The sequence below is a fragment of the Poecilia reticulata genome, chromosome 13, assembly GCF_904066995.2.
Source record: "Poecilia reticulata chromosome 13, P_reticulata-male-v2, whole genome shotgun sequence".
NCBI classification, from domain to species: domain Eukaryota; kingdom Metazoa; phylum Chordata; class Actinopteri; order Cyprinodontiformes; family Poeciliidae; genus Poecilia; species Poecilia reticulata.
The window spans coordinates 27,446,825-27,462,406 of NC_088842.1; the positions used below are offsets into that span (position 1 = coordinate 27,446,825).

Consider the following 15,582-nt stretch of genomic DNA (forward strand, 5'->3'; position numbering starts at 1 on the left):
TAACAAGGAGAACATTAATGCTTTCACAAATGGACAGATTAGTTTGGATATCTTTTTTTTTCCTTTGAATGAATTAAATTATCTTTCAGTAATCATATTTTCACTGCTCTGCATGCATGTAGCTACAATATAATTTCTCCCAGTCCAGCTCAAGATTTTTGTGTTATATTAAAATTGTTGCACATCTGTTAGTTTTATTTATGTGCAAAAGATACTGACATTTAAGGAGCACATAATACCATCCATCCATTGTCTATAACCATGTCTTTGTGTGACTTTTGTTAATCGTGGCAGTTTAAATCAGTAGTTTGCCTCATTAAGGGCAATATGTAAAAGGGAACTGTTTTAAATGGATACAGATAAAACTGAGTGAAATGCTCTCATTCTCTTTATCTAGATAAAAATCTGTCAACTTTCTTTGTCTAAGAGAACTGACAGTTTGATCTCCTATGGGGAGCCTTTTATGAGGCTTTTGTACATCAAGGACTACTATTGAACAATTACAGTTTATTAATTTAACTTGACAGAAACTTTTAAATACTCTTGAGAATAAAAAACTCCCTCAGTGAGGAAATTTTCGGCTATCCTTCTTGGAGTTCGTGTCACATGTACAGTTTTGTTTGAGTGTTCTAATGTCAAAAATGTAATGCTAAGAAAGTGTGAAGAATAATTAGCTGCTCTGAAACCTTTTGATAAACTTTGCATGCATCAAAGGGGGTTGTCTCCTGTGACAGTTTCTCAAAAAGAAATTAATCTGAAATACGAAGGAGAAGGAAAGTGAAGAGAAATGTAGCAGGCTTGTGGCAAATGATCAAAAGCCGTTCATTTCCGTGGCGCAGATCTAAGACCTGACGTTGATGAGGAGGTATGAACTAACAGAATAAAACTGTGACAGCAAGCAAAGGACCTTCTTCGTACTTTTACATACATATATAATATCCAACAGAGCACTGTTAAATCCTCTCACACCTCTTTGCACTGCATCACAAAAGTCTAGATTTGCACACATCAATTACAACCCTAAACAATGTCATGTTCAAATGTAGTTTAATGTGATCAACCAACAGAAAGTAGTGCGCAACTGAAAAATGAGAAACCATTCCAAAAACTGTCAACAGTGTCATTAATTACCCATCCGTCCTTTATACCAATGTAATCCATTTACTGTTGCTTGTGCCCGTCTTCTGCAGCCAATAGAAAAAAGAGAGAGTAACTGTATAGGTCAAGAAAAACATGCAAACTCCAAGTACATAGACTAGAAGTTTGCTGCACAAAATCCATGCTGGCAACATTCAGCGGTCATTTAAAGAAAAACAAATAATCTATTGACAATATCTGTTTGAAGGGTTATTTTAGTCATATTGTTTAAATATCCAGATTGGAAAACTTAAGATAAGGTCCTTTGTAGTCAGAATGAAAAATTGGAAGGTTGAATGTTTCACACCAGTTCTCAAAATCCAATATGGCTGAAAATACATTTTTAGACACAGTTAAAAAAAGGTTTTCTGTACTTTTAACTGTGCTCCTTCAATAACCATCTCATCAAAGTGTTTAGAAGTCAAAAATTCAGAAAAACATTTTAAAAAATTGTTACGTTAGCTAGACTGGCCACTAAGCAAACCTCAGTGGTTTTAGGGGTTTTACTTCATAGAGTGGACGTAAAGAAATGTTTTCTTTCTTTACTGCCCCATAAACAGTTCCACCCATCCATGCTGCACATGCTTAAAAACAATCCTGCAGCATGATGCTGCCAGCACCATGTTTCTCCACAGTGATGATGTGTTGAGGGTGATAATCAGTGTCGGTCTGTCACACATGTTGCCTAGAAAGTTACATTTTGGAGACATTACACATAGGTGGAACTTTTGAAATAACTTGGTTTCTGATCCATACATTTTCTGATGTAGGGATCAGAAAAAAACAAGTCTGAATATAAGTGGACACTAAACCTTCCACCATCATAAGCCATGTGTAATTGTAACAGTTTTGAGCTAAATTTTTGTTGCTATATTGCAACAAACTGTAATAAAGTGCAATTATATGTTGTGATCACAATGTGATAAAATTACTAGAATTTTTATATAATTGATACTCCAAACTGCAAGCACACTGAATGGAAAATAGTATTTTTTTTTCTTTTCAAGACTACCCAAATAAAAATAAAATTCATCAGGGTGTAATGTTTCAGCTTGACAATCTAGTAACCCTTCTTGTGAGCATATCATCCTCTAAATCCAAAGCTTAGCCAACCTCCAAGGCAGGTTTTGAATTGTTACCCTGCCAGATTCTTTGCCTGCCTAATATACAAACTACATGTTGTCTACAGAAGTGCTTACAGCGGGTTGATTCTTGTTAAGTGAGTAATGGAGCCAAACAGAGACATGTCTGGAGAGTTAAAGTGCACAGATAGTCAGGCAGTGCGTTCACAAGCAGCTGGGGTCTGGAGAGCGGAGAGTGGATGTTCCAGCGCAGCGCCTCATGAATCCTTTATCAGTGTGTTTGAACATTGATCAGATTGAGTATTAGCCCAAAGGCTGGACTCAGCTCTTGAGGGGAGTGCAAAATCCAAATTCTCTCATGTGAGCACGCAATGAGGCAACAAAAGAACATCCACGAGACAAAAGGAGGCAAAAAAAATAAAAAAAAGGGACAAAGTATGTCGGCAAACTTTCTGCTAATCCAATATTTAAAAGCGAAATCTACTTTACTTCCCTCTCATCTCATTACGTTGTGCACCTGTGATGGAGTAAAGTGGAGATACGGTTTTTTGTTCTACAGTAAATGCTGTTTGATCCGACGGTTAGAGGAGCCTGCTGTTGCCTAGATATGAGATGTTCCTTATGAGTGTGGGAATGAAATGTGCTTTGAGAGCGGCTGAAGTAGTAAACACCTACTCCTAATGAGTAATCAGAGGCAGCAGAGGCTTTGCAGACATATTCAAACAAATCCCAGAGGACAGTTTGCCCTGACGAAAAAACAGTAATGCGTTGAAGAGAATTAAGTCGAATATTTCTGAGTAATTCATTTGAATATGTAGTGAGTGAGTGGATGGGAATGATGATTCATAAATCCCCCACATGATTTAACCGGGGATGTGAAGTCATTAGCACGGAATATCAGCAGGGTTATCACAGGGATGATGCGTTTGTGAAACCATTCTACACACACTCTCTACGTTATTTATTAGCAGAAAACAAATGTTTCATATCTTGTTAGAAACTAGTTCTTGGCGTTTGCACAGTGGTCAGCAACTTTTATCATCTAAAGAGATGATTTGAATTCGACTCCTAGTGAAAAACGTGTCTAGAGCTGCAAAACCTACTTAGCCCAATGTTAAATGTTTGTATCAACTGTTGATGAGGTATTTATGAAGTAAGTTTTCAATTATGCACCAGTTAATTAAGCAAAACACACCAAAAGCATGAATATTCGAGTGCAGTGATTGTTGTTTGACTCAAAAATTACTCAAAAGAGAGATGTGTTGTAAACGATTAAAGAAAAATAACAAACCTACTGGAATATGAAGTGGCTACAAATGGTTTGCTCCTTTTACATTCAAAATAAAATCTATTCTATATGTGTGTGTCCTTGATATATATATATATATCAATTTGTTTACACTCACATTTTTTTGTACGTTTCTGTCATATTATAATTTAATTCATAATAGTGTTCAAAAGTCTTAAATTTGAGTTTGTGAAACCTGCAGAAACCACAAACTGTTTATGTTGAATTATACTCATCTGCTGTAGGTTTGTTTCAAAGCTTATAAATAAAATGCATGCTGCACAACACGCTGGCATAGTCAGGTGTGAAAAAGAAGAAAAAAACAAACTTGTAAACATAAAAGAAAAAATTTAAAAAGTAGCGGAATTAAGGGCAATTAAAAATGGTTGCATGGTACTGTGGATGCTCTATCCACCTTATGAGATGCTTTTTGACATATTGCTGCAGTTTTATGCTCAGTTTAACTAGAAGAAATGCCAGACTTTCTTTTTGAGCAGCTTTTACTGAATTATTTATTGTTAAGGACTTTAGTATTTCGTTATATTGAATCTTCGGATTGTGGAGGGAACCCTGCAACGTTTGAGTTATGTCAGCAGATGAAAGTCTTTAGCTGTGTTTGTCAGAATGTATGTTTGAAGTAATTTGTTAATTTGAACGTATTCCGCCGCATGCGACATTCGCTTCGCTACATTTTCCGTTTCATTCAGAATTCGTCACCGTTTGTCACACTCTCCGTTTAGTGGAAATAAAAGCTGTTGACATACTCCAGGTTTGGCGCAGTGGTAGCTTTTGTCTGAACAGGTGCAGCGATTCATTCTGGCTTTTCTTCCCTCTGTGGCGCCTTTGCATGCAGACTCTCCCACTGTGACTGTTTAATTAGGCACCAATGTCTGTGTCAGTGTTTCAGCGGCGGGCTGCTCGACTCCCTCAATGACAAACTGTTGCCAAAGAAACGCATCCACGGCGAGCTCAGATCTACTGATGCTGAGGGGCGGCTGGGAGAGTTCAGCGGGGTGATTGAACTGTTTACAACTCTGCTCGCTTTTTTTAGTGTTCTGTTGGGGAAATATCGCATCATTTATGTCTGTCTTGCTTTTCCTTTGGCATGAATCTGAAGTGACTAATGATACACGATGGCTTCTCGCCTCCAAATGACACTGTGAATATCAAAAGGATTGATCAAAGGCTTTATTAGCCACACGGCTTGAAAATGAGGCCCTCACTAGGCTGACTCTTTGTACTATATATATATTTAGGCAATCTGACATTTACAAGCTTTGTTTGTTTTTCCTGCCCAGTCCACAGAGCTTCTTTTATATCAGTTTATGCCCAGTGGCAGATTGTGCTTCTTCACACAAGCCCATATTTGCAATAGATACACAGCCAGTATTTGGGAGATAATGAGAAACAGTTATTGCATTGATTGGAGAATTTGGAAATTAACATTTTAGAAGACGGGGTGCCCCCAATTCATGCACAATTGCTCTTTTGTGAATGGAATTTGGATTTTAAAAGAAATAACACACAAAAATTTCAACCAAATTAACTGAACAATTGAAGGCTTTAAAAGACTTCCAACTCTAGAAAGCTATCCCTAAATTGTTTAAAGAAATTGATGTAAGATCTAAGTGCAGACAAAAAAAAAAATATGCAAGAATTTTTCCCCTGCTAGATGATGTTGTAGGAGATCTCTGATGGAGCAGTGAAAGTATTTTTTATTTTATTTTATTTTTTTATGTTTTTGTTAGATTGTAACATATTTCAACTAGCTAAAAGCAAATACTGTATTTTGCAGTTTCCCCTCATATTGTCAGGCCAAATATAATTGCAGGATACATTTGCAAGGTTAATGGTTTACTTTTCCTCCAGGCAGTACATATCATGAAACATAATCTTATCAAGTCTTTCTCCATTTATTAGCAAAAGTCATAATAAAATATTTACTCCTATATTAATTTGATCTCCACCCCAGTTCGTGTTCAGCAGCTGTGATAGATCTTAAAACAGATGCATGTGTGAAAAAAGCCTCATCCTCAGCTATACGCACTGATCGGCCACTTTATTAGGTATACCTATTCAACTTCTTCTAACAGCAATTCAGTCAATCACTTAGCAGCAACTCATTGCGTATGCGCCTAGACATGGTGAACACAAATTGCTTAAGTGGTTGGTGAGTGTATAATCTTTCTTACATTATCAAAGAGTTATTCAATTGTTCTACAAAAGCACTAGTTCCTGTCATGGTGCGTGGAACAAAAAAAAAAAAAAAAAAAGCAACAGAACATGCCTTGAATTTCCAAACCTCCTAATCCTCTTTGAATTGCTTCAAGTACTATAATAACAAATTGTCAAGCCTTTACACAAAGAAGCTTTCCTGTAGCCTTAAGGCCAAAGTTTTTTCTTCCACAAACTACACTTGCAATTGCGACTCACATGTGAAAGCCATAAATAACATAAACTTCACTACTCGACATCTTTCCAAGAATTGCTTCGATCGAGCAATAAGTCACTGGAATTGGTAGAAATGCTACGCAGCACACAGATTTTGGTTGCCCTTTCAAAATGGTGCTTTTGCATTTTGGTCGCTCAGCAGGTGGGTCATCTTCTCATGTATGTGTCGCTGCACCTCTTCCCTTGTCCTAAATAATTTAACATCTTTGCAGGTTTTTGACCCTGGGTTTGCGTCCCCGACGAAACCTTCAGCAACTTTTGATTAATGTAAATGTATTAGTTTCATTTGTTTTTTTGTTTTGTTTTTGTCAGACGCTTCAGAGTTGCATTCCCCAACCAAAAATATACGAAATGTTGTCGAGGGGAGAGTAGCGGTGGGATTTGGGCTTTGACACCCTTTTGCTCAGTTTCCTGACTCTAGTGCCATCCAGAGGCCGAGAAGCTGAAACACTGTCACGTTAATTATACCTTCCTAACCTTGATGGTTCACTTTGATCAAAGCTGTGGCGTTTGTCTCCTATCAGGACTTACTTTTTTTGCTCACATGTGAATACACCTCTTTGTCTTTTTCCTCCTCCTTATCCTTCCCCAGGTGACACATCGACCTTGGTTAAAAAGGACAAAAAAAGTGTCTATGCCTCATCATGAGGCACTACCAGGTGTTTATGTGTCACTTCTAAAAAAAAATACAATAAACTTGAAGATTTGGTAATCTCCAAATTGGTGATCTTGTTAACATCATTAATCTTCAGTTGTCTCACTTTTCTTTCTTTCTCCCTGTCTCTTTCTTCCTCAGGTCTACATCCCCTGCAGAACAGCTATTGTCCTGGCCAACGAGGAGATAGATTACTGTTATTAGAGGATGATTGTCTCCACAGAGACCGGGATTGAGAACAGATTCCAAGCTCAAACTGAGTGTTAACAATCACCTTCATCTTAAAGTGTCAACCTTGCACACCGTCCAAAACCTACTTTTTTGTCTCTGAGCCTTTTTCTGAATGAAGGGGTTGAACGTAAGGCGTCTTAAAATGATGTGCTTTCAAAATACCATCTGTAACCTTAGACGGTGTGTAACCCCATTTACTTCAGATCGGTCCATTTGGGAAGCGTCCAACCTATCCGAGCAGCTAGATGCTAAAAATCAAAAACCCTGCCGAGTCCATCCGACGCTAGCCAGCAGCCATTTCTCGGCTTGGTTGCGTTTGGCTTGTCATCTGAAAAACATGACCAGCAACTGTGACAGAGCCAGCACTCATTTATTCAAACATAGAAAAAGATAAAAGAAAATAGAGTATTTCAGACTTAGATGTGTTGAAACAGAAGTGATTTGTTTGGATTCATTTTGTATTAGAATAAAATACAGAAAGAGACACCAAAATGTGTGTATGTAACCACCTGTGACCCGTCTGTGTTCAACATTTCTGTCGACAAATAAAAAGTCCCTTGCACTAAATAATGAATTGATAAATCATTTTACAGTAGTGTCTTGTATTTTTTTTTAAAAGCTATTCAATGTATATATCTTTATATACATTTTTTTTACATACACTGTGATGCTTTTCACGTTTTGTCACATTACAGTGGCAAACCTCAAAGCATTCTGTTGGAATTTGAATTCAGAACCAGACAAAATACAGAGTAATTTTGAAGTGATGGGAAAATTAAAAATTTTTATTTTTTTTTTCAAAATGTTACACAAAGTAATGTGAAAATTGTGGCATACATTGTTGTCAGCCCTTTCTAAATCAAGACTTTGGAGAAACACTGTAACTTCATTTGTAGAACGCAATTAGGGTTACTGCGTTTGCATATTTACTGAAACGTTTACCTTTTTTTTCTTTTCAAAGTAGCTCAAGTTTAGTCATATCTTAGATTTTAGTATGTCAATGAAAATACATTTTTAAGTCTTACCAAAGATTCTCAGATGGATTTAGCTCTGGACTTTAATTAAGCCATTCCAGCACACAATTAAGCTTTGATCTGGACTGTCTGTTAATTTAGGTCGCTGCTTGTCCTGATTTCCACCTCAATCTTAAGTCTTTTGTAGCATGTATCAGGGTTTTTTTTTTTATGATTTCCTTCTATTTAGCTACATCCATCACAGTTCACTTTCTCCCTTTCATCAAGTATCCCTGAAGCATGATGCTGCCACTGCCGTATTTTACAGTGAGGATGGTGTGTTCAGGTTGTAGTTGCATCTGATCTCAGTCACTCCTCCTGCCTCTCTGCCAGCACCTAATGAGTACAGTGTACATAAATCACACACCGTGCAATTTATTATTAAATGTTGGATTGTATCTCAGAGCACATTCAAATCCACTTCATATTCCTAGGATGTTGTACTGATTTTATGAATAGTCATCAGTTTGCCATTTTAAAAATCAATTTGTTCATTTTTTTTTTTTTTTGCAGAATTTGCCCAATTTTTTCCCTTTGCATAAAGTTGTCTGCTGTTTTTTACTGTAAAATTCTCAAACTAAATCCCACTTCAAAACATTGATGCCGTCTCTCGGCACACACCAGCGTGAGACAGAAGATGGTATTACATGTGTGACTCGCATACTTGACTACCTTAGGAAGCTGTGTGTGATTTATGTACACCGTGCTCATTAGGTGCTGTCGCATTCCCCTGGGATCGTTCCCGGAAAAAAAACAAAAAAAAACAGGAAAATCCACACAGAGAGCGACATGTGCCTCTTTCAATTAGTTGTGACTTTTGTGACTTTTGTCTCAACTTGCTTGATTATCGAACAGCTCTAGGAGCGCTGTAGTGCTGTTGTGTGAGAAGGTTATTGATTAACTTAAATAAACCGAGGAACATCGCTGATGCTGACTGCTGAACTCGCACGCGCACCCCCCCACACACACCCCCACATACACACTTACAAAATGTCATTAGGTATGTTGTGAAAATAACTGCGATAACAGATCTCCTGCCAGTCTGTATGTTCGCTTCATTTTCAATCTCTTTGGAGTCCCTTGTTGCTTTTGGATGATTTAAGCGGCTTCCAAGTTGAATGAATAAAAGTTAAAAAAAAAGATTATTTTTTCATTTGCAGATAAATGCATATTTTCAGATTATTATGATCCACACCTTTTGAATTGGTTCAGACCCTGTCATTTAAGGTGTATACTGTAGCATATGGTGGGTTTTGATCTGCCTTCCCCGCAGCTTAAAGAAAACACATCCAAATTCAACACAATTTCCCTCTATTTAGTCAGAAATATTATGAACATGTCACCGCTTCTGTTTAAGTATTCAAAAAGAAAGAACTTTCTCCACCTCTTAAATCGCTCAGAGGATCACTTTGCATACATTATAAGCAACAAGGTTGTACACCTGAATTAGAGCCTTTAATCACCCTGTATCTGACCCAGTGTCACCGTCATTTTGCTGCTGCCACAACCAATTGTCCTCTTTTGTTCTCTGAAGAACAACTGATGTCTGATAGACTGTAACTGTTGTAGCGTTTCTCTTTCATTACTAATAAAGATTTTTTAAAAATCACAGTCTGTCAACCCAAAGCAATGTGAATAACCTGGATGTCTGGACTACTGATCCCTCTCTATTGTATCCTTGAGATAGTATGGAGGGAGGTGTGTGTGTGTGCGTGTGTGTGTGCGTGTGTGTGTGTGTGTGTGCGTGTGCGTGCGTGTGTGTGTGTGTGTGTGCGTGCGTGTGTGTGAGAGAGAGAGGGTGGGGGTAACTTTTGGCATGCTGATGAAATCAGAATGTTACCTTGAGTAAAAACATGCCGATTTTACAATAACATATTTATAAAAATCAACACATTGGATGATCTAATTTACCTTTATGTTATTTAAAGCAGAAAATCAACAAATGGGTTTTGGATTCTGTTGCAAAATAATCTAACATTGATTAAATAATTGTATTGAAAAGGAGGTACAGTGAACTGGAGGTTCTGTTTTCTCCATTCACATTAAATTCATCAGTATTCTCCAGTCATTTTTCTTTGGAGCTTGACTTTTAATTATTCACTGAAAATGTGCCTTTTTTTGTACAATGCAGCCTGGGAAGCTGAAAAACTTTGGTGCAATGCTACTTCCTGGATTGGTTGTGGATCGGCCAATTAATTCCTTTGGTGCTAATTGGCTGTACCCTCAAGACCAGAACTCTTCAAATGGAGGCGTGCTCTTTTACAGTCTGAGGGTTTTTCACTTTAAATATATACTTGTTTTTATCAGACTTGTTCTGAAGTTCAGTTTGTAACGTTTTGTTATGTCTTTTGCAGTTGGAATGCATGACAAAATATCCGTCTGCAAGTTAAAACTAGCGATATTTATCTTTAATTAGCCATTTAAAACATTATGCACATATAATACCCACAGAGGCATTTCTAAGAATACTGCACAACCGAACATTTTAGTGTAAACATAAACAATGCAGCAGCTTTCAATCAAAATATCTCGCCACAGATAGATTGCGTGTTTGTTTTGTGTGCTCGGATATTGCCGCCGACTGCAGAAAGAGCCCTGAAATCTCTCTGACGACAAAGGAAGGAATCTACTTTACACTCTGTGCTGCAGCACATAAAACTTTCATTTTCCATTTGGTGACAAGAAAAGCTGTGAAATGCCGCCACATGACTGCACGGAAGAATTCACCGCAAGTGATTCCCTACAACATGATGCAAGGAGGATGAAAGACAGCTCATCAGACTGTAATATTTTAATTTCCATTTCCTGGGCCCCCACACTTTGTTCTACTTACACCAGATTATGAGTCTTTGTGCACAGGCGTCGGTGTAAGCCTCTTAATAGCAACTGTAGCATGAATAGCAGTAAAGGGAAGCTCACAATAGCTTTTGTTGAGGCTGTCTCACAAAGGTGTGGATTCAATTCTTATGGGGATTTTTTTTATTGTTTTCTGTATTGTTTTCTTTTCTATTGTTAACTCTTTTCTATGGATTTTTCTTGTTTCTGTCTGAAGATTCAGCTGTTGGATCATATGGCTTCTTCTAAGAAGTAATTGGTTTGGATTCTTTTTGAGCAGCATCACAGACCTCACCCAAATTTCCACTGTCTGCACTGTCAAGTCTGTTATAATATATAAAAAAAACAGCAACCTTGAATCTGCATGTCCCTGCTAAGTTAGTAGTTACCAGCTATTGTTGTCTAATGTGTTTTTGTCTTCTAAACGTATTCTCAACCCAGTAACTTTTTCACAGTTGTCGCATTATAATCAGTTTGTTTTTGCAGGAATGCTGCCCTCCTTCTTCCGCCCACCCCAACCAAATAAAAATCAAGCAATAATAATAATCTGATTTTTTTTTTTTTCCAGCAGAAGACAACCCAGTCTCCCAGTACTTGGCAACAAGCAAGGAAAACATATTCCGCTGCATATAGATATGAGTAGCTACAAACTTATTGAAGGCACAACTGGCAGATAAGATATATATTATTTTCTAGTTCTTGGGAGGTCCAGCCCTTTCTTAAACCGCTTTGGGCAACTGCCCATTTAGCCCACATCAAAATCCACCTCTGATTAAAGTTCGCCACAGCTTTACTATATTCTCAACCTGCCTGAGTCGATATTTTGCACAACAAAAAAGAAAAAAAAACCTTTTGCTTTGATTAGACCTTAATAATCGGTATATGTCTCCACCAGTTTCGTACATGCGAAGATTCCAAATTTTTTCCTCTTTGTAAAATAGCTCAAACTCAGTCAAATTAGTGTCTGTGACAGGAACTTTATATATTTTGTCACATATTCTCAGTTGGATGATAATTTGGATTTTGGACAACTGAAACACATCAATATACTTTAACAATTCCGTTGTAGCACTAGGTGTATTCTTGCCAATTTTCTGTAAAGGCCAGATTAACAACTAAAAGTTGAACTGCCAACAGATTGTCCCTCCTGACATATAGAGCATTTCAGCTCCTGAGTCGCCATGGTTACTTCTCTGATTGATGCTCGCCTGTCATTTTAGGTGGATGTCCATGCCTTGGTAAGTTCCGTACTCTTTTCAGACGATAGGTTGCAATGTGCTCGATGAGGTCCAAAGCTCGGACTACTGATCTATAATCAAACCCATCTTTAAACTTCTTCACAGGTTTATTCCTGACCTGTCTAATGTTGTCCTTGTTCTTAATAAAGCTGCTTTCTCTCTAATAATCCCTGAATTACAGTTGGAATCCATTTGGATTCTATTTAGCTGTATCAAAGCACAAATAAAAACCTTTTCAGACTTTTATTTTTTAAAACGGCTCGAAAACCCCTTTTATTTGTCTTCGGTTTCACAATCATGTGCCTCATTGTGTTGGTGTGTGCCAGATTTCAGGTTTTCAGTTGCAACATGATGAAATGTGAAAAGGTTGGAGGTGGTTGAGTATCTTTGCAATGTGCTGTATGTTTGACCTGAGAGGGTGCTGAAACCCAAAATGGGGTAACCGTGTCGACAGTGTAGACAATGCCCCAAACATGCTGCAAAGAAAAAACATCAATACCACATGCTATGGCCTCAACGCCTACCTGAGAGCAATAACCACCTTTCTGAAACACTGAATTTTACAGGTGTTCACGTTATTGACTGCACTCCCTGTAGGTATCTGTGCCATGAAAAATGCATGTCGTACTGTATAAACTATTAAACTATGCAGTACAGTACATGAGAAGACTTCACACGCAGGAGGCTGTTGCGGGGGGTTCTGTGTTGTAACAGTTTGTTGAATTGCATTCCTTATTTGCCCTCATGAATATAAATTTCTAAACAGGAGTCATGTCATCAAAACTGGGAGGTGTGACAGACACAGAGGGGATGGCGTCTGCCGAGCCCATGAGACTGCACCAGTCAGAGAGTGTTTTTCACTGTGCAAACTGCTGCTGCTCAAATACAGTTTCATCCAATGGCAGATGTCACCGAATGGAGTGATGAAAGGGGTTTACACTTTGTGCGCTATCCTACAGCTCCCCTTTCTCTGCAGGATAATACAGTCCAAGCAGCAGGGAACACCTAGTGCCTGAAAAATCTGCTTAGACGCAGTTTGCTTCCTCCAGAGCATTTCTAAATGTCGTCTTGTAAAATCTGTTAATGTTTGAATAAAACAGCTAAGTGTTTGTATGGCAGCTAAAAACACTTAGCTGCCCTCAGAAGGCCACTTCTAAAATCAAGACTCACTTGTATGGATTGTTTGGAGTTATTTTTATAAGTCAGTCTTTCAGCATGGGCGCCTTTCTCTGCAGTTATGAGAAACATTCAGTTTTATTTGCAATATTTAGACAGGAAGTCCCTAGGATAGGAATCGAACCAGCTGGGCAGCTGCATTGAGAACTAACAGTAACTGTATCCAGGTTGCTTGCCGTACCTCTACGTTATACAGCTTTGAACACCTGTTACACACAGCATGAAATCTTATTCCATTTAAACTAACAACTTTAGCTTTTTTGTGTGTGGTTGCTGTTCTTTTAAGAGTGCTCCCTCCAAATGTGTTGCTTCTAACATTTCTACTTTTAGATTTTTTTTTTTCTAAATTGGAGAAAATTTGAAAAATTTCTAATATATTTTCTAAACAATTCTTAAAATTTCAAGCTACCACCACACATGGTTGCAACAAAAGAGTCAAATGCAGAAGCAAATACAGACACAGCTCTGCATTATTTCAGTAATTTAATCAAATAAGTGAAATTCGTATTTTATACGGATTAATTACAATGTGATTGTTACATATTTCCATGGCGACTCAATCATTGATGTTTTTAAGCATATCTGTTAAACAGATGACACGTTTTCATGGGCGAGCGATAAAGAGATAGATGCTGAAATCGGAGCATTTCAGCCAATAGTAAATCAAATATACTGCATCACTGTACATTATGCACTTATAAAATATGCTTAAACATTACAACATGTAAATCTTTATTGCACAGAGTAAAATTGTTCTTTTTTGTACAGAGTTATATTGTGAACCCACAAATAAACATATTAATTCTTGTACAAATTTAGGTAAGCTTTTGATCTTTTAACAAGCTTTGACAGTATTTTGTTTTTGCATTTAGTTGGCTTTATGATGTACAAACTGAACACATGCATAATTAATGTATGACTTCAGTTTGTTTTGATTAGGAAGTTGAATTGTAACTTGGGATATTGTTCTTTATCATGCAAAACCCCTTTTTCAGTCCTTTTCCCTCCAGAACCTTAAAGGAGTCTTTGAGAGTCTGAAAATATCAATAGATGTGTTTTTAAAGCATGCTCAGCTCTGTGACTTTAATGTAATTGGTTTACACAACAGACACAAACGGAAGCTTTTGAAGTGCTTGTATGGCTTCTGTGTTTACAGAAGCTTGCACGTTTTTTTTTTTTTTTTTGCTGTAAAAGTCAATAAGTCTTGTCTACTAAAACTTTTGGGAATGGTGATTAATTGAATTTTCCACGAATCTTATGATATTCTCCGCAGCACATAGTTGTGAAGCTGAGGTTTGTGGTTGTTGTATGACCAAATGTAAAACGGTTCTTTCATATTAATATTTTGCGTGGTACTACATGTTATATTTTTTCTTCTAGCTGTATTACTTATTGGTCTTTACACCGCACAAACATTTTGGATTCAAAGTTAGACTTTATGTTACTAAGAAACAAGATTACCAGCTTCCATTTATTTAGATGGTCATTTATAAAGAGGGGACTTCCCTCTAGACATCTCTTTCTGGGAAGCCAGAAAGAAGTAGAGATCTGATTTAATATGTCTTTTGAACCACTTCCTTCCCTGAGAACGTTGTTGCTACAAAAATCACCTAAGAGCACCTATTACCATTCATCAAGAATACCCACAATTGGCCTGCAGGGTGAGTAGCAGTCAGTAATATATCAAAAAACGTCAGATGAGGCAATCTGAAGTGCTTCTTCTACTCCAATAATGTTTTGATGCATGGTACTAGCTGTAGTCCAAGTAAAAGAGGAAGTCATTCCAGTAATGAAAGAATCCAATTGATGTCAACAACCTAAGCGGACAAAATTATTTCTCTGTTTTGCAGACATATTGTCAAAAGCATTAAGTATTGAAATGGTTGGCTTTACACTCACCATCCACTTTATAAGATTCACCGTATTAACTGCTTGTTAACACAGAGAGCCAGTCAGCCAATCACATTGCAGAAACACTGGACAAAGAGAAAATTACTTTTATAAGTTAAAACCAAGCATCAGAACGGGGAAGAAAGAAAATTATTTAAGAAAGCATGGTTGTAGTTATAGGCGGAGTATTTCCGAAGCAGCTACAGGAATTTTCATGCACAATTGTTTCTCAAGTTTATACAAAGTGATCTTAAAAGAGAAAAAAAAATCAAACAGGCAGCACTTATATGGAAAAGTTCCCTTGATGATGTTAAAGATCGGGAAAAACAGTGGTAAACTGATTTGACATAAGAATGTGACAGTATTCTATACAGTATGTAGAATACGATTAACAAACAACACTTCAAACTTTGTAGCAGGTGAGCTACTACAGCAGAAGACCACATCTGCTGTGGTAGCAGTGACACATCAGTAATTCATACAGTAATTCATACAGGCTCACCAGAACTGGACATTAAACAACTTGAAGTCTTGATTTTTGCTGCAACCTTCAGATGGAAGGGGTCAAAATTTGACGTAAACAATA

General features: G+C 37.4%; 1 protein-coding gene across 1 annotated transcript in view; it reads left to right on the forward strand.

Moving 5' to 3' along the window:
• Positions 1-7,429, forward strand: part of gbe1b (glucan (1,4-alpha-), branching enzyme 1b) — a 108,627-nt gene extending 101,198 nt beyond the window's left edge. The window contains exon 16 of the mRNA XM_008426352.3: positions 6,755-7,429. Coding sequence (XP_008424574.1) covers positions 6,755-6,817 — 63 coding nt within the window. The 3' untranslated portion in view covers positions 6,818-7,429. The remainder of the gene's footprint in view (positions 1-6,754) is intronic.
• Positions 7,430-15,582: the final 8,153 nt, after the last annotated feature.